The 23,742-nt window shown below is 42.2% G+C and overlaps 2 protein-coding genes across 4 annotated transcripts in view; both read right to left on the reverse strand.

Moving 5' to 3' along the window:
• arhgap45a (Rho GTPase activating protein 45a) overlaps nt 1-10,931 on the reverse strand; it is a 57,787-nt gene extending 46,856 nt beyond the window's left edge. For all 3 annotated transcript variants that reach the window (XM_067452864.1, XM_067452863.1, XM_067452862.1), the window contains exon 1: nt 10,703-10,931. In XM_067452864.1, the coding sequence (XP_067308965.1) occupies nt 10,703-10,783 (81 nt within the window). In that variant the 5' untranslated portion in view covers nt 10,784-10,931. The remainder of the gene's footprint in view (nt 1-10,702) is intronic.
• A 2,426-nt stretch (nt 10,932-13,357) lies between these two features.
• The window catches only part of sbno2a (strawberry notch homolog 2a), a 64,514-nt gene continuing 54,129 nt past the window's right edge, over nt 13,358-23,742 (reverse strand). The window contains 5 exon segments of the mRNA XM_067452865.1: nt 13,358-16,850; nt 19,701-19,891; nt 20,297-20,373; nt 21,259-21,390; nt 23,224-23,316. Of these exon segments, the coding sequence (XP_067308966.1) occupies nt 15,673-16,850; nt 19,701-19,891; nt 20,297-20,373; nt 21,259-21,390; nt 23,224-23,316 (1,671 nt within the window). The 3' untranslated portion in view covers nt 13,358-15,672.

Raw genomic sequence — 23,742 nt, forward strand, 5'->3', positions numbered from 1 at the left:
ATGAGCATGTGACATCCACCATTGAGTCCAAATCGTCACCACAGGCCTGTTTAAAAATGTCCCAATCTGTACAGCTGTAACAGTCTTGTAGACAGGACACATCATCTTCTGACCACACTCTGATGTCCTTAGTCACTGTTTTCTCCCTTTTTAAAACAGTCTTGTATATGGGCAACAGATGGACACAATTGTGATCTGACGAGCCCAAGGGGGCCAGAGGAATAGATTTGTATGCACTTTTTACCGATCCATAGCACAGATCTAAAGTCTTTCCCCGTCTGGTCGGACAGGAGACATACTGATGGAAAGTTTTAAGAGTCTGTTTTAGGGAAACATGATTAAAGTCACCAAGGATGAAATTTGGTGCCTCCGGTGAGATTGACTGCAGCCTCTGTACAACATCAAATACTGTACTAGTGGCCGACGCGGAGTTCGCCTTCGGGTGAATGTAAACTGTTGTAATAAAAATCTGAGGGAACTCTCGAGGTAGATAAAACGGTCTCAAGGACACCGATAAAAGTTCTACATCAGGCGTACAAATACGCTCTCTGACAGTAACACATGAGCAATATCGCTTGTTGACATACAAACATACCCCTCCTCCTTGGGTTTTCCCCGTCACCTTTGATAGTCGATCCAGACGAAAAGGGACTCCGAATCCATCCATACACAAATCGACATCCCGATCACACTCTGTGAGCCATGTTTCGGTAAATGCCATAATACAACAGTTCATAAAGTTCTTTTGGTAACGAACATTTCCTTGAAGCTCATCCACTTTGTTCCTCAGTGATTGTACATTTCCCATAATCATCGAAGGCAATGGAGCCCGGTTGAAACGCTGTTTCTTTAGGCGAGTTTTTACGCCGCCTCGTTTGCCCCTTTTCCTTTTCTTTACCGTGTCCCTTGCTTCCTGGTAATACCTACGAATCGAATTTACATTCAACGTTAGATTTTCCCGAACTGCGTTGCTGTTCTTGAGCTGCAGCAATGTCTCTCTCGTATATGTTATCCTCCCTTGGCATAAAGCCCCGCAAGTTTTACCGGCGGCCATCCAGTACATCACCACAAGCCATAACGCAAAAAGATAAAAAACATCCATTTCGACTAAATATAAAACTTTAAGAGCACTCCTTCAGTAGAAAAAAAAAAAAAACGGATAAAAACATTTAGGACACTAAAACAAAGGAAACGTCATCAAACATTCACGAGGACGCCGAACACTCATTCACTGCCAGTCGCTGCGTGCGCATGCGCCTCGACCCATGCAATTAGGGGTGTAACGATACGCGTATTCGTACTGAACCGTTCGGTACGAGGCTTTCGGTTCGGTACGCGGTACGCATTATGTACCGAACGGTTCTTGGACTAATTAATTAGATTTGGAAAAAAAAAAAAGTGTGTGAAATATAATAACATGCGTTCAACAATAACCAAAACGACATAACAGGCAATGCCCCTGACACCGCCGAAGTGAAAAAAAAAAAAACATCAAATATGTTTTAGGCTGCTCAGTCAGGTGCTTGCTTACTCAGTAGGCTACGCGCTGAATGCTCGTGGCAAGAGTGATGGATAAAAAAACAACGGTATGTCGCATTTGCTACATGATGGTACAGCAGCGGGAATAATTAATGCCATGTCAACTCATTTACGCCGACAACAAGACGATAAAAAGGAGAAACAGCCACAAACTATCCCCGCAGCATTAAGACAGACGCGCATTTTTTCCGTACCCATGTTAACGGTTGCGGACTGCAAACGCAGCATATTTGAAAGCACAACAGGGTGTGCGGCTCCTGCACCGCATACGCAGTGCAAAACGCACCGCATACGCACCGCAGACGGAGTTTTAAGAACATGCTTGAAGTAATTGAGCCCCGTTACAATGTTCCTTCACGAGCCCATTTCAGCCAGTAATTCCTGCTTTGTCCCAAAAAACAAAAGCACAAACAGAGAACCAATTGGCCAAAGCAACAGCGGTTGCTCTGACAACAGGCTGGATGTCAAGGGCTACACAAAGCTACCTGACTGTAACGGCACATTACATTATGAATGGGAGCTGAACAGCCACGTTCTTCAGACACGCCCCCTTGAGAGTCAAACAAGTGAGGATTTGGGGGATGACAGAAGCAGTAGTGTGTGAAAAAAGTGTGGAGAGAGCTAATGTAAAGAGCTAATGTCTTATTCCTGTAACTACATAGAAGATGGGTAAAATAACTCCATCATTGTTCAATGTAAAAAAAAAAAATCCATACTTTGTTAGTTTTATTAAAAAAATAATTAAAAAAGGTAATTTATCTGCCAATTTTTTCTTTTTGCTGTATCTAAAACGTACCGAACCGTACCGAACCGAACCGTGACACCAGTGTATCGTATCGAACCGAACCGTGATTTTTGTGAACCGTTACACCCCTAATTGCAATATATTGCGATATTGTAAGAGAGGCAATATATTGCAATATATTGCGATATTGTAAGAGAGGCAATATATTGCAATATTTATTTTTTGTGTGTTTTTGTTTTTTATAATTTAAAAGAATAAAGAACACAACCATAAGCCTAAAACACGAGACAAAGTATTTTATTTAACTAATACAGTATTATTTATATCACTAATCATATGCAATGTGCAATCTAAATTAAGGGAAATGTAAAGTTACTGCAGGATTCTTTGTGTAAATGTTTTAAAGGTTCACAGTATAGCAGTGGCTATTTAACAACAGAAAGTGCAGTCCATTTCATGACTGAATGACTGTTTGTTTTATATTTACCACAGTAGCCCCGATCACACAGAACGCGTTTTTGCAGCGAAAAGCCTTTTTTGAATGGATTTCGTTTGGCAGAGAGCGTTATGCGCGCTGCTTATGCGCCCTGGGCGCCTCGCGTTTTTGAAGGAGCGCTCCGAGCGCATGAAGTTGAAAAAAAGTCAACTCTGAGCGGAAAAGCGTGCAACATCATCGCGCTTATGTTCTGTTGTCCAATCGAATGAATGAAGCGGCGGACCTTCCGTTGTGTTGACCGTTACATTGATTTGACTGACAGTACAGGTGATTTGGGGGTTGCCTAGAAACATTAAAGTGTACTGCTCATTTTTGAATGAAAAAACGCCGACCAAAAAAGGGAGTGCAGTGCGCCTCGCGTTTTCGAACCTGAAAAACGCGTTCTGTGTGATCGGACCCTAAAGCTGTTTTCTATAAAGCAGTCTATTGTATAAAGTGCTGTTTCAAGTAACGTTACTGAGCTGCAGAGCTGGTGCATCCATATCCACATCGCTATTATCTTTCGTTCTCCTGCCACCGCTGTCAGTTTTGGAGTGTGTTTATTTTGTTACTGAGAGGAAAACGTGCAGTACATTCTATCGAAACACTTCTCAGCAGCGCGGGTGACGTCAGGATGTTAAGCGAGCTCTCTGTTTCAATGTGTTTCCCGAGTATTAGATTATAACTTGGCCTATTTTGCAAACAAAATGATTCTTGTCGATTTCCTTAGTGGCTTCTTTATAGCTGAAGCCAACATGAGTCCACACTTCAGCTCTGTATACTGCAAGAGCGGAATAATTCTATCGTCTTGAGAGCTGGGTTTGCTAATGTAAACACTAACGTTAGTGATTCACGCGCTTCTCCGGCTCCGCGTCAGTTATACGTTCTGAGATAACACTGCCATCTAGTGGTTGGATGTTATACAGTCTGTGGTTTAAACCGAACACAAAGCCACGAATCTTGGATGTAAATAAATAAATAAATATATAAATATCGATACAGCGTTTTTGAGAATCGATACAATATCGCCAAACATAATATCGCGATATTCACGTGTATCGATATTTTCTTACACCCCTAGCTCTGAAAAGATTACCCATTAAAAGTTCTTTTAGCCAATAGAATCGCTCTGGGGTCCTAAGTGGACACTATTTCAGAGGGGGACAGGATTTCTCGTGACACAGGCTTTAGCTAGCTTGTAGTCTCAATATGTATCGCTCAAATTGAGTAAAGAACGTTTTTTATAACTTAGTAGATTGTCCGACCTCCTCGATAACTTTCTTCCAAACAAGATCCTTTTTATTTCTGTTTCTATAAAGTACGAAGATCTATCGTACAGCTCTCCGCATATGATTGTGTCCTCATTGATAGCATAACTAGAGCAAGCTCCTAATTGGTTAACACGGCGCGAATATCTGCTAAAGTTCGATTTTTCAATTCGCCCGAAACGCACAATGTCTATTCGCGTCTTTGCATCATGTAAATCACTTGCACTAACGCTTCATTCGCATCTGGTGTGAACATACCATTACAGTTAAATTACTAGGGATGCCACAATTCGCAATATTGAACCATTCGGTACGGCATTCAGGGTTCAATACGCGCTTGTGAATTGCATTTTTTTCCGGCTTTGTATTTAACTAATTATTTCTATTTCTTTCGTTTAAATATTTCTCTCAGTTTATTTCAGCTGTTTGAGTGTGCCTGTGAGTGTACGTGCTGATATCAGCATATCCAATCATATGCACTAAAGTTAGGGGGTGTTTATCCGCGTTTTAAAGCCTTGCCGGTTAAACATTTAATTTGCGTTTTACATGCGCAAAGTGCGCACGCCTGTCAAACACACGTGATTACTGGACTAAGTCGTCTTCTTGCACTAATACTGTCAAATACACACATGGTTAACATATATAAACACAGTCGGTTATGTCTAAAGTGAAAGTAAGATCGCGTGTGTCTAAATATGAGATGCGAGCAGGTCTTAGCAGCGCAGTGATTGTGAACACTTGTCCTTAAAGGGACAATTCACCTCTAAAATGATGTTAATAAAAAAACAAAAGGCACAAAAAAATCACTCACTGTCAGGGTTCTGTCACTTTGGTCTAGCTTTCTCTTGGTTTGGTGACAGAGTCCTGACACCTGTATTTTGTCTTGTCTTGTGTGAGCACGCAGCTTTGAGCATGCTCGAGCTGCGTGCTCTTCTGTCCCTGTCATTTTTCTGTGTGGTGTTCGGGTCCCAGCACTTCTGTCTAGTTGGGTTTCGGTTTTGTGTTGGGATTTGGACATTCATGCTCCTTGTGTTTTGTCTTCTGTTGTGAGTGCACAGAATGAGCATTCGCTCATTCTTGTGCACTCTGTGTTGTTGTGTGTGTGTGCGCTGTCCTGTCTGTGTTTTGTGTTGTGTAGCATGCAGCTGGTGTTTTACTTGCTGCATGCTTGTTGTCATGTTTCGTGTGAACATGCAGTTTATGAGTTTTCATTAACTGCATGTTCATGTCATGTTTGGTGTGAGCACATGTTCATGTGTTTCTTTGTCCCATGTGCTCTCATGTCAATTGTCTAACCCCACCCACCTTGTTTCCTGATTATTGGTTCATTTGCCCCACCTGTCTTCTCCCATTACCCTCGTTTGTTTGCTCCCCATTTAATCTCCTTGTGTTTGCAGTCCTGTGCTGGATCGTCGTCAAACCTTCCTCATGTTTCCCTGCTCCTGAAGTCAAGTCGAGTCAAGCCAAGCCAAGAAAAGTCAAGTCTTGTTTTTCCCCCTCGGGGTTGTTTTTGTTTGTCTTGTTTTGTTTGATTTTTATAATAAAGAGCCCATTCTTCCTGCAATTGAGTCCTCGCTCCTTTTCCACACTACAAACCGTGACAGAACGATCCAGCCATCATGAGGACTCAGCGGAGAATGGGCTCCAACCATCTACCAGCATCCACTGCCTACAGTCCCCTCTTTCAACGCATGCTCCAGGTAACAGCATTGAGTTCCCTTCGTCAACGGGGGAATGACCTGAGGGAATTTGCCCTGGAGTTCAAGAAGGCAGCGGATGGGCTGGGTTACAATGATGCGGCTCTCAAGGACTTGTTTAACTATGCCCTTGATGAGCCTATTAGCTTTTGGAGGATGTTGGGCATGAGAGATCTTTCATTTGAGGGGTTTGTGGAGTTTCTTGCCCAAAGTAGGAGGCAGTCAGCACTGCAGCAAGAGGTGCCTCATGTGGTGCACATCCTTCCTCCTTCAGACACTGAGGCCTCCAGTTCTCCAACACTCTCCTGCAGAAGGAGGAGAAAGTCCACCTCTAGCTTTGCTGCAGTTCCCCCCGAGGTGGCCGAAGATGCTGCAGCTCTCCCTGAGATGGCAGTGAACGCTTCTGTTGACCTAGAAGCATCTATCTCCATGCCATCACCGAACCAACGTAGGCGGAGAAGAAGGAAGGCTTCCTCCAGATCGTCAAGTCTGACGGTACCTGAATTTCCTGTCATGTCTGAAGAGGTTGCCCTTTCTCTCTATGTCACTGCTCTTGTGTGTGTCTGGGCCACTCACACAGCATCGGTTCCCAGCCCAGAGGCTGCCTTGAGGCCTGTTATCTGCCCAGAGACTATTCCTGAGCCAACTGTTTCCCCCTTATGTCCTGCCATGGCCCAGAGGGCTATCCTCGCCTTTTATGCCATCATTTTCCTGCGTGCCTGGGAAGCACACACCTCTCAGCTGGGTGTCTCTTGTCCTGTCTGCACTCCTGAGACCGTCCCAGAGCCCTCTGCCTGCCCGGTGTCCGTCCCAGAGCCCTCTGCCTGCCCGGTGTCCGCCCCAGAGCCCTCTGCCTGCCCGGTGTCCGCCCCAGAGCCCTCTGCCTGCCCGGTGTCCGCCCCAGAGCCCTCTGCCTGCCCGGTGTCCGCCCCAGAGCCCTCTGCCTGCCCGGTGTCCGCCCCAGAGCCCTCTGCCTGCCCGGAGGCCGCCCCAGAGCCCTCTGCCTGCCCGGAGGCCGCCCCAGAGCCCTCTGCCTGCCCGGAGGCCGCCCCAGAGCCCTCTGCCTGCCCGGAGGCCGCCCCAGAGCCCTCTGCCTGCCCGGAGGCCGCCCCAGAGCCCTCTGCCTGCCCGGAGGCCGCCCCAGAGCCCTCTGCCTGCCCGGAGGCCGCCCCAGAGCCCTCTGCCTGCCCGGAGGCCGCCCCAGAGCCCTCTGCCTGCCCGGAGGCCGCCCCAGAGCCCTCTGCCTGCCCGGAGGCCGCCCCAGAGCCCTCTGCCTGCCCGGAGGCCGCCCCAGAGCCCTCTGCCTGCCCGGAGGCCGCCCCAGAGCCCTCTGCCTGCCCGGAGGCCGCCCCAGAGCCCTCTGCCTGCCCGGAGGCCGCCCCAGAGCCCTCTGCCTGCCCGGAGGCCGCCCCAGAGCCCTCTGCCTGCCCGGAGGCCGCCCCAGAGCCCTCTGCCTGCCCGGAGGCCGCCCCAGAGCCCTCTGCCTGCCCGGAGGCCGCCCCAGAGCCCTCTGCCTGCCCGGAGGCCGCCCCAGAGCCCTCTGCCTGCCCGGAGGCCGCCCCAGAGCCCTCTGCCTGCCCGGAGGCCGCCCCAGAGCCCTCTGCCTGCCCGGAGGCCGCCCCAGAGCCCTCTGCCTGCCCGGAGGCCGCCCCAGAGCCCTCTGCCTGCCCGGAGGCCGCCCCAGAGCCCTCTGCCTGCCCGGAGGCCGCCCCAGAGCCCTCTGCCTGCCCGGAGGCCGCCCCAGAGCCCTCTGCCTGCCCGGAGGCCGCCCCAGAGCCCTCTGCCTGCCCGGAGGCCGCCCCAGAGCCCTCTGCCTGCCCGGAGGCCGCCCCAGAGCCCTCTGCCTGCCCGGAGGCCGCCCCAGAGCCCTCTGCCTGCCCGGAGGCCGCCCCAGAGCCCTCTGCCTGCCCGGAGGCCGCCCCAGAGCCCGCTCTCACCCTGATTCCAGTCTTGTCTGACCTGCTTGTCCTGCCGACCCCACTCAAGTCCCATGCTCTGCCGGTCCCACTCAGGCCTCCTGTCCAGCCAGCCTCAGTCAAGCGTCCAGACCCACCTGATCCTCCCTGGCCCTCAGCAAGGGCTCCAGATCCACCAGAACCTGCCTGGTCCATCCCTCCCTGGCCCTCAGCCATGACTCCAGATCCACTGGAGCCCGCCTGGACTGTCCCTCCAGCACCACCCTGGTCATCTGATGGGGTTCCTGATTGGCCAGAGTCACCCTGGTGTGCCCCTCTGGCTCTGCCCTGGCCTTCTGCTGGGACTCCAGACTTGCCTGAGCCTCCCTGGCTCATCCCTCCCGTCCCTCCCTGGTCCCTTCTTGAGATGTTCTGAGCTGTCCTGCTGGCTCTGACTTGGCTCCCCTCCCTCCCTCCTCTATTTGTCTCTGTGTTTTGATTTTCCTATCTTGTGTTGTCTGTGTCGGTCTTATGTTCCTGTCTTGTTTTGGTGTCCCTCTTTGGGGACGCCAGGTGGCGTCCCTTTAGATGGGGGGTAGTGTCAGGGTTCTGTCACTTTGGTCTAGCTTTCTCTTGGTTTGGTGACAGAGTCCTGACACCTGTATTTTGTCTTGTCTTGTGTGAGCACGCAGCTTTGAGCATGCTCGAGCTGCGTGCTCTTCTGTCCCTGTCATTTTTCTGTGTGGTGTTCGGGTCCCAGCACTTCTGTCTAGTTGGGTTTCGGTTTTGTGTTGGGATTTGGACATTCATGCTCCTTGTGTTTTGTCTTCTGTTGTGAGTGCACAGAATGAGCATTCGCTCATTCTTGTGCACTCTGTGTTGTTGTGTGTGTGTGCGCTGTCCTGTCTGTGTTTTGTGTTGTGTAGCATGCAGCTGGTGTTTTACTTGCTGCATGCTTGTTGTCATGTTTCGTGTGAACATGCAGTTTATGAGTTTTCATTAACTGCATGTTCATGTCATGTTTGGTGTGAGCACATGTTCATGTGTTTCTTTGTCCCATGTGCTCTCATGTCAATTGTCTAACCCCACCCACCTTGTTTCCTGATTATTGGTTCATTTGCCCCACCTGTCTTCTCCCATTACCCTCGTTTGTTTGCTCCCCATTTAATCTCCTTGTGTTTGCAGTCCTGTGCTGGATCGTCGTCAAACCTTCCTCATGTTTCCCTGCTCCTGAAGTCAAGTCGAGTCGAGCCAAGCCAAGAAAAGTCAAGTCTTGTTTTTCCCCCTCGGGGTTGTTTTTGTTTGTCTTGTTTTGTTTGATTTTTATAATAAAGAGCCCATTCTTCCTGCAATTGAGTCCTCGCTCCTTTTCCACACTACAAACCGTGACACTCACTGCTCTTGAATAAAGTAATAATACAGTAGCTTTTAATCAATGTATATTGAAGACTGTAGTTTTAATTTTAGCCTACATTTATTCATTAAATTTCATAGTTAAATGCTATTGTATGCCACTATAAATCTTTATATATATATATATATATGATATTATATATTATACAATACACTATGAATGTGTACAAGGTTTTTTTTAAGTCAAGTTAAGTCTAAAAAAGGTTTTTCAAGTCTTTTAAGTAAAATAAAGAAAGTGAATTAATAATAACTATCTGTTCCTGTCACCTAAGAATAGAATAAAAAAGAAGCAAAAAAACGAACCGAAAACCGTGGTTAAAAACTGAGGTATGCATTGAACCGTGGACTAACTGTATTGTTGCATCCCTATAAATTTCCATTTTCCAACGCCATGTTTCTACAGAAGACAAACTGCTAGCTACCCTCTGCCATCTCGGACAATGGCATATTTGTCCTGTGTCGGCCACCGTAGCTTCTTGATGTGCTTCGAAAGGGAGGGGTGAGCATTGTGGAATGCAATTCACAACCTCACCACTAGATGCCGCTAAAACTTACACACTGCACCTTTAAAAGACATGCGGAAAGAGCATGGATACTACTGTCCCATCACAAATTTACCATATTTTTTATATTTAAAACTTTTTTTCCTCAAAAAACAGAATAGATGGTATCTTTTGAACTCTTGACGAAGACAAATAGACAATTCTACCAATATTTCATGATTTTTCATGTTCAACCTCTCAGCAATTCTCAACTCTTTTATGTTTTGCTTAATTGGTGGCTAATTCGTACGATCTGTTTAAACCCCAGAGACGGGTAAGTTTAGCGGCAGGGTTCTTCATAATGAGTTTCGTTCAAAGTTGTTTGGACACCAATGTTCTTCAAAATATATTTTGTATTCTTGCCCTACAGGTTTGGAATTACAATAAAAGATCACACTTGTCATTTTTGGATGAACTCTCTATAAATCCACTTCTTTAATCAAGATCCATGGTTCTATTGAGATTCATATAAGTTATGTTAAATTATAGGTTCTTCAGATCAGTGTATTGCATCTTGTATTGCATTAACAGTAAAAAAATTAAGCCCTTCTGTATTCTTGTTTCCATTTGTAGCAGATGATTGTTTCTGAGATGACTCTTGCATGACTTCCTCTCGGTTTATTTTTGGCATTGTTTGCGAAACAAAGAGAAAGAAATACTTCTTGTACTCTTCACCAGGCACTGTTCACCAACAACAAAGGTAAAGAACCGTTCATCAATACGCAATTAAACCAATTGAACAAATCATTATTCTGAACCGATTCGTTCGAACAAATCAGTCGAAACGATTCCCAGTCATTAATCACTCGACTATTGCGAACCAGTTCATTGAAATGATTCGTTCGAGCATACAAATTCTTTAAAATGAATCGGACCTCCCACACATGTCCAATATCTAACGTTACAAGAAATAAAGTACATTTAGTCTTTAAAAGCAGAATTCGTGTGTGAACTGCTAAAGGAAAGCAAGGGGATTAATTTCGATTTCCCCTTAAATGTCGTAAAGCCGAGTTTTCGATGAGATTAAACCAGTTTTCTTTATTTTAAACACCTTTACAGCAGAAAAATTAACCCATCTCACAACTTAACTCGGTTTTCGAATTTCTTAAGAATGGCTGTTGGTCTTACCGACGGGTTTTGAACGGAGTTGCTCTTTTTGGAGGCTGGAGATGCTTTAGTCGTCTGCTCCTTTTTCTTTCGAGAAAACATGTTCACTCTGCTCACAGAAATCGTACCGCAAATGTTTAGGAAAGAGCCAAATACTTGTGAAAATGTCTCCTCAGGCTCCTCAGTGACTGACAGTTACTTCCCCATCATGAGAGTTCAGTTACTCGCTCCCGCGCGCTCTCTTCCTGCTGACGGGTCGCGCGCCCGTCTCGAAGACGCTGCTGGCACCTGCCGGAGAGCTGTAATCAAACATCACCAGACAACAACATGACACGAGAAATAAAGATATTAATCATGCACATTTGTTTTTTGTTTTTTGCTCTCAGTACTACTGAGTGACTAGGTCAATGTGAAAGCATAGTTCCGCCATTTAAGAGAAACCTACGCGTTTATAAATAATAATTATGACATAAAAAGACGAAATTATGACATGATACGTGCTACATATGAAATGAAAAAATAAGTTATGACTTAAAAAACAATTATTAAAAGGTCAAAATTATGACGTAAAATTCGCGTCGTGACTTAGCTTCACATTCTCTGAAATCGGAATTGACAAGAAAGTCATAATTTCGACGTTTTAATTTTATAATCGTGACTAATTAGTGTGTCATAATTTGACTTTTCATCTTATATTTTTTACATACTACATTTATTTATTAAAAGACGATTTATTTAATTAAAATGGCGGGCTTCCGTGGGTCAATAAATTGCAGGGAGGAAATGAAATAGTAAAAATAACATTTTAATAGATGATATTTACACTGCAAATAGCTGTAGCTATATGATATTTACTAAGTGAAAAGAGTGATGTATTCTTACATGTAATTTATACTTTATTTTGACAGATACATACTATTTGCACCTCCGTATTGCTGTACATTAACAGGATGCAATAATAAGAGTCAATTATTATATTTATTAAAATTATTAAATGGATGCCTCCTTAATGCGACAATTAAAGCCCTCCCTACACCAACCCCTAACCCTACCCAATAAATGCTTTTATTATTAAACACTTCGTAAGGCACTTTATTTCCACTTTTAGAAAGTTAACTTAATTTTTATTGAAAGTATGCCTTTCCGATGTGATTTGTGATGGGGAAAAAGAGATAAGAGCGAACCCGGGTCGAAACCAAGATCCTTGAAACTTGATTACGCCACTGAAGACATTAAAATACATTGGAATATTTATTTGTTTGTTTATTCTTTTGCCCATCCAGGCATTGTTGGTGCGAATAGACACTCCCTTACAAGCCAAACCCTTACGAAAATGAACCATGGTTACAAATAAACCCTAGTAACCACAAATTAAACATGGTTTTGCTACACATCTAAGTAGTTTAACGGTATATGCAGTAAAAAAAAAAAAAATTCATGGTTACTACACTTTTACTATAATAAAAAATTGGTTAATTTTCGTAGGGGAAATTTCTGGTTATTTTTGCAACTCGGTCCGTTTAAGGTTTTCAGGGATGTTTTGGTAACACTTTATAATAAGGTGCATTAGTTAACTTCATTAGGTAACATGAACTAATAATGAACTGCACTTACAAAGCATTTATTTTAATGCACTGTGAACTAAAGAACAAACCATGAACAGCTGTATTTGTATTAACTAATAATAACAACAACAAAGATTAACTAATACAACCTTAATGTAGTGTGTTACCATTGTTTTTAGGCACCTCAGCACTTTTAGTCAAACTAAGACTTTAAACGAAAGATTTAAAAGCTTTTATTCAGCATTTACACTGGATTGTGAGCAGGCACAGAACCTTAATAGGTGCAGTAAGCGATTTTTGAGAAACTGTTAAAAAGTGGATCAGACTGAGCACCACAACACTCTTGAAGCCAATCAGCAGAAGGGGCGTGGCCACTCTGTGTGGAGGTGGGAGTTTGGGGGCGGGGCTTAGATACCTCTTACTACCAGCGATGGAAACTCGAGTCTGCGACTTGGACTTACGCCGCCAAAAAAAATGACTTGCAACTCGACTTGGATTCATGAACGTGAGACTTGTGGGAAAAATGCAAGCCCTTTGGCACGCAGCAGAGAACAGAGGCTTGCTTGCAGTCCATTTTCAAGAAGTACACATTTCCATGTCCTTTCATACGCAATTTATGACCCTGTCCGACTCATTTCCACAAACGAGACAAGCAGATGGAAATGTTGTTCTGTGTGTTGTTTACTGTAACGCTTGTCTATACACAGGTTTTGTTACCGCCGGCGCTCACTGGAAGACTTTATTATCCAGCATTGCTTGAGATCTACAGCAAACTACGGCAACTCAAATAGCTCAAAATACAAAGCACTTTTCACCCCCTTGTGGTGGTTCTAAATATAATTTTGTACAAAGTTTGAAAGTAATATTAGATTCAAGTAGTATTTTGTGTGATCTGTTTTGATAGTTCAATACACTGTTAATTATAACAAAAGAAAAGAAAAAATATTGCTAAAAATAGAACAAAGACTTCAGACCTGACTTGGACCATAGGGACCTGTGAACATGTCTGCTTACTGCACCGTTAACTCATAATTTTCATATTCTGATGTATTAAATATGATATTTCTTGGCTAGTGCTGACACAGACAACATCACTGTTAGAGATGAGCAATTTGAACAAACTCTTAAAATTTTATTGTTTGTTAAAAATTATATTGCAGTACAATATATTCCTTCTGTTAAATGTAGAAAACGTTCAGAATGAGTCAAAAGGCACATTTGTTTACACTATTTACAGTTCCATCTAAACTCATAAATATTGGGATAAAACAAAGAAGCCCAAAGTAAAAGTGCTGAACAGAATTCTAACTGGAAACATTAATAATAACAATAATATTATCAACAACAGCAACAACAATACATACAATCAGTAGCAGTCTTAAATGTTTTGTTTTTATTATTAAAGTGTTCATTTGTGATTTCTTTGAAAATGCCGGGCAGCAGATGAGTATTAAAATTCTGGCAAGTTGTAATGACAAAAGGAGTAGAAACACAGTGGGGGGAAAACACATCTGCAAGGTTTTTTTACACACAAAAACAGTTAAATCGAGTAACTAGAGCCAATCACAGTCTCACAGTAATGGGATTTTGTTTGTTTGTTCACATGTTACCAATCCAGTCAAAACGGCTTGCATCCTATCTCATAAAAATGATCAAAAACAAAATACCTCTTATCAAAAGCAGAGAACTTGTAGTAATACTCGAGCAATATTCCTAAATCCGCATTTTCTCTCATATACTTCAAGTCAAGAATTCGGTAGCCAGGCCTGTAGAATACAGTAGTCAGTATCATGCGTCATTATCCGCGACGCTGCATTGTTTCCCTCGACTTTTCCTGAGATTAAGCACGACCGTACGAAGCCTGCAAAAACTGCACAGAAAACTTTGGTGCGATGGGAAACGAAACACCCGACCCAAAGAAGAAAACCGAACTTTCCGAAGTTCGAATGAAGGAATAAGTAACACGCAGATGCCGGACAGCAGCTCAGGGCAGTGCAGTTGGATTTGGTGGCAGGCTTTGATTCTGTATTTTGGGAGAAGGAGAAATCAAAAAAACCCTGACAAGGCATTGGAAAAAGTGTTTGAACTTCTACATGTGATTATAATAAAGTCTACCTCTACTAATAATGTCCCTTGGATATAAATAGCAACAATAATAATAATAGTATTAATAACAATAATAATAATAATACGAACAGCAATATCAAAAGACACCAATACATTTGCTTTCATTCCAACTACACGAGAATACAAGACCAAAGGAAAAAAAAAACATTGACCTCATACACACAAACAAATCCGTTTTTTTCTCTCTTAACAAATATAATATTCTTCGGAAACAATTCAAAAATATCACTTCTGAACAGATATAAAGAGAATTGCGAGTTGTTCGTGGGGCAGTATGTGATTTTTATAATCATTTGTTTGGTTTTTATTGCTAAGTCGGTATAAAGATGTCTCAGTGGTTCAGCGCTCTTTCGCAACCTCACGAGTAGCGCTGTCAAATTGATTAATCGCTATTTAATCGCATCTAACATACATTTTTTGTTTATATATATAATGTGTGTGTGAATATACACACATGTATACATAAATATGCATATATGTATATTAAACAAACACTAACTTTTATGTCAGTTGTGATTATTCGTGATTAATCACGATTAATCGATTCGACAGCACTACTCATAAGATCTGCAAATAAATAATTTGGTTTCCAATTCCCAAAGCTCACGACGATCCATCCGCAATCTATTATATTTTCTAAAATAATAATTTGTTTTGGACAGTGACGAGTCTATAATATACCTGAGAAATTACACAAACGGTGTAAAGCGGGTGAGTATTCTGCTCGCGAGCGGCGCCATCACTGTAACCTTGATATTTGTGAACGAATCTGCCCCCGTGTTCAGATGACTGAAATGTAGAAAGAAAACGAGGCTTATGGGGTCAAACAGCAGTTTCATAATCATGCGATCGGGTCCGTACGCCGCCTACGAAGAAGCACAGAACTCTGGGTAAAGGATAGACACCGGAGGAAATAAATAATATAGCACTACTCTGTCTAGAAATATATATATATATATATGTACGCACACAAGACTGCATCTGAAGGAGATAAAGGCACTGATTTAACAGAAGGCATTCATTCGAAAAGATAAACTCCCTAAGATAGGAAACAGTATACACCAATGTCGTAATAAATAAATATGTCTTTTACCTCAATGTTTGATGTGATGAAATGGAGGGTGGAAAAGCCCTATTGCTTCAAATAAGGCAAATAAAAACCAAACTGATTTCAAGTGCCCATGTATTTTAAACCGTCTTCATTGAACGTCAATGAGCCGAATGCAACTCTTAGCTTATGGACTGAGAATGACTTGGGAAAAGAAAAACAAAACTGTTTGACTCTGTGTGTACGAGCCACTAGGTGGCGTCCCAGTCCATTGATTTAAACTGGATGACAGACTGGCGGTGATCCGATGACGTTCCGTGGATCATGTGATCCAGTGTCTCCAGGGGGTCCATACTGCTGTGGCCGTTGGGTAACAGATGCGTCTGTTCGGAGGAAGAAGAGGAAGGAGTGAAATGCGAGGAGGAGGAGCTAGAGTCAGAGAGGGAGGAGTTTGGAGGTGCTGATGCAAAAAGGGAAGAGGAATAAGTAGGAGGGGGCGGAGTCAAGGATGGCAGGGGCTGTGAGGGGAACGGATACTGAAGTTGCGAATCGGGCGAAGGGTAACCAAAGTCCAAGTCGTCGAAATTGAAGTCATTGGGTGCTCTTTCGTGAGCAGATTGACTGACGTGTGACTGAAGGGGTTGTAACTGCGCATGTTCGTTTGCATGACGTTTTGTCAGCTGCATGTGTGAGTTTGAAGCATGCGGTATGCGTTGACTGTTCTGGTGTAGCGTCATGCGCGGAGATTGCACTGACGTGCCGGTTTGCTGTTGCATTTGATTGAGAAGCCGCAGCACGAGCGATTTGTCGTGCCCTCGCTGCAGCTGCGATAAAAGCGTGCTATATTGTGTGGACGGTTGCGCATGGGAGCTGCTCTGCTGCTGCGTCAGCACACCAAACGATGAATGATTCTGCTTTAGTGTGTGAATGTGCTGCTGCGGGATGTTCAAAGCAGCATGCGACGACGACATGCGCATGTTGGAGTTCAAAGGCACCTGCCTATGTCTCTGCTGCTCCTGGGAAATCAGATCTTCCAGGTTGTACGTTTCTGGAACAACCGGGCATGGGCGCGGTCTGCCGCCCAGCATCCCTCCGTTTAGGGATACGCCGTTTAGGTCTGACACGGGTGGTTTGATGTCCGGCGAAGGGCAAGGGCTGATGGTCAGATCCAGGACCTCGCTGACAGCTTCAGTTTTCGGCTGCACCACGGGTGGCAGAAGGGATCGTGGGTAGTGAAGGTGGTTCTGGAGGGAGTGGGGAGGGTTGGCGATGAGCTTGCGGGCATTCATCATCTTGGCCAGCATCTCTTGGCGAATACGATGGTCATTTGCGAGGCGCTCTCTATCTCGCCGTGCTTTCTTCACCTCCTCGTCCATCCGAGCCAGTTCAGCGCGCACACGGGATACACAGTTTTCTGGGATTTTTATACCTGTAAAACACACACATACAAATCATTATTTACTTCCTTTGTTCTAGCCTGACGTGGTCATACTCAATTCAGTCTGATACTGCTCCATTGGGCTGTAATTAAGGGCCATGTTTCAACCGAACCAGGAAAGACCTCAGTTGGACTAGGGTTGTGCCGATGGACGATATCATCGTCCATCGTGATGGCTGACCGACATCACGATGGAGAAACACCATCGTGATGCCACGCCCCCGCCCCGCTGCGAGTCTTGCGAGTCGACACCAGAGTATGTGAGCGGAGCGGCGGCAATTTCCCCTCCACGCTCTTTCTAAGCATTCAAGAATCCCTCCGCTCCAGCTCCGCTCCGGGTTCACCATCTCCCTCTCCCCGCCTCGCTCACTGATATCAGAAACACCGCTCCGTTTTTCGCTCTGAGGAAATTTGCGGCTAATAACTGCTAAAGTATTTGAGTAAGCTCTGAAATATCACTATAAAGTTCGGTTTATAACCTGCATTGACTGAAAAAAATTATAAAAAATAAACAATAAGAGATTAAGAGCCCAGTTTCAACGTGGTTTATTTGAACATTTGTGTGCATTTCCCCCCACTATGCCAAACTGGCTTTATCAGCATTAAAAGTTAAATATCATTGATGCTTTTTGCAGTGCAAATTTTGTTTGGAAGTTTGGAAAGATAAACGTTTTCATCAGTTATTTTATCTACGGATCAATACAGATTTCTGCTCATTCAAAATCATATAATATAATAACTGTGGGCTATAGGCTACCTACTGGCTACTGAAAACTGTAAGAAGGTAAGCACTACAAGATGTTTTTGAATGCATTAGAGAACGATTACGTGTGAATAAGTGCTACCTGTTTAAAATGTGCTTTCACCCGATCATATTCAGTATGAGGTAAAAAAAAAAAAAACCCTTAAACTTTACCATCCCGCTCATGCCCATCGCCGTGATTCCTCTGTACCAAGCTTGTTGTTTACCGTGTGTGTTCTGAACACTGCACTATATGCTTATTTAAATCTTTTCGTTTCTACATATATTAGGCTACATATTTCTCATGTCTGTGATGCAAGCCTGCTGAGTTTCAGTTTATTTGAGACGCGCTTCAGTTCATGAGCAATGAAAGCGAACGCTTCCGCGACCTCATAGTCTACTTATTTGCTTCTTATTAATTAAAATACATGCAATTGGCCGAAGAAACCTTTATTAAAATTAAGAGACAATTTGTACAAAACAAAAGAAAGGCTTTTTACAAAACAAAACTTAATATTAAACTAAATACAACCACCAAAATCATTTCTGACCCACTCGCATTTTTGCACTTATAGCCTATCATATAACATAAATTAAAAACATTGTTTAATGGCTACAACAAGTATAGTAAGCTACAGATTTATGTCATGTCTGAGCTGGATTTGAACGAACATCATTTTACCGGCGGGTTCATGAGCGCACGCCTGCGGATTATTGAGCTGATCACACCGGCTCCAATCCGCTCATTAGCCATTACAGGCTTGTTATTCAAAAATGGTCGGGTTTAAATGGGACTTGGGCTCATAATTACAGTTAATGTGTCGGGCAGGGCCGGTCTCTCGGGTGCACGGGCTCGGGTAGGGTCGTTCTTGATTTTTTTGAGCCGATCTAAGCTGTAGTTCGAAAAAACGAAACGAAAATATTATTATTATTAATGATTTAAAATGATTACACTACTGTTGATCATCTGTCCGTCATCTTCTAAAGCCTGTCCTGATGATTTCATTGGTCAGTTTCTGTTCAGGTATAATTACTCCTCTATGGATCAAGTCCAGACCGAACTGCCGGAGCTCAAATGTTGTGGGCGGGGCTGAGTTTGGCTGGCATCCAGGCTAATGTTCACACCAAGAACGATTACTATATTAACGTTCTGTTTACTATAAGCATGTGCTGCAGTTTTGTCTGCCGCTTTAAATGCTCAAGCTCTGTAAATCAGGATGGATTCTGATTGGCTGTCAACATTTTTATCATTCATCAGCTGGAAAAAAAACATTCTGAAAGTGATCCTAAAAAGATACAATTTCTGTGTGCCTTCTGTGTACTTCAATCATTGAAGTTGTGGTGTGCGCTAAATTTAGGCCCCGTTTACACCTGCATTAAGATGCATTTTGATCGATCGGATCACAAGTAGACTACACTAAATACAGGTGTAAAGGGGGTTTAAAGCGTTTTGAGCTTGTACACTTTTGACAACTTGTAGTTGGAAACACATTAAAGCGGATTGCTTTCGTAGTGTAAACATTAAAAGAGACTCTTTTCTAATGCGCAAACATTATGGGATACACGCTAGCCAGACAGGATTTAAACTTTTTCGGCTGGAGACCCAAGTTTGTTTTGAAGATGAAAAACGCCCCAAGCATAATGTTCTCTTACCATTTTTGATTTCTAACACACAGAGCGTTCGGCTGGTCTTGCGGCTGTTAGAGCAGAAATGAAGTCTAATGCTCTCCGTATGTTCGCCCGTTGTCTGGGGCTGCATTCATATTTAAACTGACTGAGCTTATTTTGTCCGTAATCCCATACATTTGCCCACCCATCGAACCTCCCCTCGAAGAAATCAGGACAGAAGTGCTTGAAAGTGGACAAAAGACACTGGTTAAAACACCAGGTGTAAACGGAAACGTGTCCCTGTCTTGACCTGATCGACCAAAACACATCTTAATGCATCTAAGGGCCTTAGATATAGTCCTTGGTGTGAACGGGCCTTATCTCTTAATCAGCACTCAGAATAAAATAAGTTTTATGATAAATCTGAGATAGTCATTGCAATAATTGTTTTGCTAGGAAACATTGAGAAGTAACATAAAATGTTAACTCACCAACTTGTTTGCTGTTCTGTTTCGTTTTGAGTCGTACGATCTGCAGGATGCTGGAGTTGGTGACGTCCTGGACTATTTCAGACACTCGTTTCCAAACCCTCAGCAGAGCTCCACACAGCATGTGATATTGCCGGAGACGCATGCCCAGAAAACACTCCTGCCCCTGCTCGATCATCTTACACTTACCCTTCCTACGAGGAACACACACATACACAACACTATTAACGTGCGGTCACATTTAGCATTGCACAGTGAAACTTCATGAGCGAAATCCAGGCATTTTAATTTGAATCGATGCAATGAAGAATTTCGTCTGGTGGACTTCCAATGGTAAAGAAATTTACCAATGCATTTACATTTTGTATCATGCAGTCCTTTGGACAAACTTACTAAATCAGTTTACAGTTACATTATAGATGTTAATATAAAAATCTCAATGTGAAAAATGCAATAAAAACCTAAAAATATTTTTTTCTGGCAGTGGCAAAGTCTAAAAGTCTCAATAGGGTTAAAATCTTTACTAATATCTCACTCACTCACTCACTCTCTCACGCACGTGCGCGCACACACACACAGTCAACCATAATGTCACTCACCAATTGGCATGGGTGCAGTTGCTGAAGGAGAAGACAAATTGAGTTTCCCACAAATCCTTTGCTTCATCAGGGGTCACCTTTAGTGCAGGAAGAAAAACACTTTTACTTGTAGCAAAAATGGCAAAAAAATATGTTTGACAGTGTTTACCCATTATAAATGTATCCATAACTTTTTAGACATTTACAAAGGTGTATCTTAGGGCTTATTCATCATATACAAAGGAAAGTGAATGAAATGAAGTGTTTTTTTAATTGGAAAAACAATCACAGCAATGCATTAAATTTAAGAGTCCATATTATGCCCTTGAGTCTTGATTTTGATTTCAGACTTTACTAGAGCAGGTTTTCCTGCTTGAATGTTGATTATTTCCTTATATTCTCCATTGCTGCAGCTCCTCTCTTCCCAGTCTGTCATTAACGCTCTGTTTAGTTCCTGTCTCTATTAAGCCCCGCCTTCTGAAAAGCACACTGTGCTCTGATTGGTCGGCTGGAGCAGTGTGTTGTAATTGGTGAAGTGCTTCCAGTGTGTTTGGGAAATGCCCTGCCCCAAACCATACCACCAGTTTCAACACACTACTAACTAACTCAACCAGGCCCCGCCCCCTTTATTAATTATTTAAATGAGTAATATTGTGACGTGTTTGTTCCCGGAAGAAAACTAAGACTACAATGGAGGCGTTTCAGGAGTTCACTGACGCTGATATAGAGAAGAACTCAGAGCTTTTTCAAGCTCAAACAGCCACATTACACACTAAAGGAAGATGAACATGTAACAAAAGCATAAAAGGTCCTCTTTAAACTACCATCTGGTACTGAATTTAGATTTGGACCAAACACTCAAACCAACTCTCACATTCAAACATGCATTTGTGTTCCGCTCTCTCCCACTAGATGTCACCGTGCAACTACAGCTCAGCATTAAATGTAACGTTACTCTGATGTGTGTTTTATGCATGTAGTACCTTGTAGTATCTCAGCAGGAGGTTGTCCAGGTTCTCAGGATGAGCCTGTTTACCGATGTTGGGTTTATACAGGATGAGGTTTCGCCCACGACCCTGTTCGGCAAGCAGGACACACGGCTGGCTCCCACGCAGCTGAGCCCACAAAAAAACATTCATTTAATTTTGGTAATCAAGCAATCGGTAGATTATTTTGACGATTAATCAAGTAATCAGGTAATTTTTGTGTGGTAATAAAAAAAGACCTAAGGCAAACAATAGCCTTTAAAAAATGACATATCATGCATTTAATATAGCATGCATGCTTTGAAAGCAGTCTATTAATGACGTTCATGGATTCTTGTCCGTTGAATGCATCACTTCTAGTATTTTGCCGATTAATCGACAGGGATTTTTTTAACAGGGTATATACAGCAATCCTAAAGTTAAATTTACTACCTTTTTTACTACCTTCAGAATATTTTTTTAAACCATCACAACACTGAATTGGAAGTGTTAATTAGCGACCTTTCTGTTATTACACAGATATATATATATATATATATATATATATATATATATATATACACACAGATTTTGACATATAACACAAAAAATAATAGATTTAGAATCGACACCAGGAGAAAATCTGTTATAAGTTATCATTCAGACACAGTTACATACATCAACATTCACAAAGGTTATTTAAGGAGAAGCATTACTGCATACACATTTGATTTCAATTAATAATTGGTAATTCAGCAATTAAATTATTTAGTGTTTTTTTTCCCAACAACAAATCCAACAAAAACAACAAAAATATTACATTTCTATAGCTGTGATAAGTTGTTGAATTTAACAAAATACTAAAAACTAGTGCTGTCAATCGATTAAAAACTTTAACTAGATTAATCACACATTTTTTCTGTGATTAATCGCAATAAAAAAGAAATGTTTTTGTACGGTTTTAACATATTTTTTAATATAATAATTTCACAGTTAATCAAATTAATGTAGAAACAACATAAAGACAGTATCTTTTGAATACTTGTTTAAATGGCATCTTTTTATGAATGAAGGCCAGTATTACTGATATTAATACAGCTACTGTTTTTTTTTTTTACATTTATTATTAGGCTTCAAAAATATAACCGTTTTTAATTTAAGTAAACTTAAAACAATGCTAACATAAACCCATAATAAATACTGTCTTAACAGTAAGGAAATATACAGAAATTTAATAAAGTTATCAAAGTTATATGCAGTCTGCACTGCATAAACTATAAATTAAATAGTTAATCCTTATTAAAGCTACAAAAGTTATTTAGTCAAGAGCAGCGAGTCATTTTCTCTGTTCCCTTTGTTCTTTAACTTTACTGGAAAAGCTTTATTGGCTGCTGTCCCTTTAAGAGCAGACAGACACGCGGATCTCACCGTCTATGGATCTCGCCTCATTCTCTCACAACTCTTTTTGTTCATTTTAGACTTTATATAAATCATTTAAGATTCGTTGAAGATATGCCCTGAAGCAAGTCTAAAATAAAACGTAAGCCAGCCACTTCTGTTGAGCGCGCTGTGCTCTGAGATGATGCCGAACGACCACTGAATATGACGTAAGCATCAAACATACGCCGAGACGGAGACGAAAGATCTTTGATTATGTGTCCAGATATGCTAAAGCCCATATCTAAACAAACTAACGCGAACGCAGATAGAATTTCAATCAGAATAGGACACCTGATAGTCTGAAAAAATAATACCTAATTTGGAAAAAAATAATACCTCTGAGACCACATTTAACACTTTTAATGGCCTTAAATTTGACAATTTTGATTTATCACTTTTTAATACGTTTTAAAACCCAGCGGACACCCTGTTTAAATCTAGGAAATGTGACAGCCCTAAACATTTGGATGATTTCAATAAAAACAACTGCATAAACACATCAAGCATGAGTTATTGTCAGACATCATTGTATGTGCCTTGTACCTTGTTTGAGAGGTAAAACCCTTCATATTCTCCAGAGAGTTTCTCCGCTTTACTGCAGGCCTCTTCCCAGGGCATCCCTCGATCCACACTGATCTGAAAACATCCAGAGAACAAATGTCAGGACATTGAGACATTTTCTGAAAGAAGTCTCTTCTACTCACTGCACTCATTTGATCAAAAATACAGTAAAAATGTTAAAATATTACAATTTAAATCAGCTGTTTTCTATGTGAATATATAGTAAAGTGTAATTTATTCCTGTGATCAAAGCTGAATTTATCATCATTACTCTTCAGTGTCACATGATCCTTCACTAATCATTCTCATATGAGGATTTGATGCTCAAGAAACATTTATGATTATAATAAATGTTGAAAACAGCTCATTTCAATTTTTTTTAATTATTCGTTCTGAAGAACAGCATTTATTTGAAATAGAATCTTTTGTAACATTATAAATGTATTTACTGTCACTTTTGCTCAATTTAATGCGTGCCTTGCTGAATAAAAGTCAAATGCA

Source organism: Pseudorasbora parva, chromosome 9, assembly GCF_024679245.1.
Source record: "Pseudorasbora parva isolate DD20220531a chromosome 9, ASM2467924v1, whole genome shotgun sequence".
Lineage (NCBI taxonomy): Eukaryota > Metazoa > Chordata > Actinopteri > Cypriniformes > Gobionidae > Pseudorasbora > Pseudorasbora parva.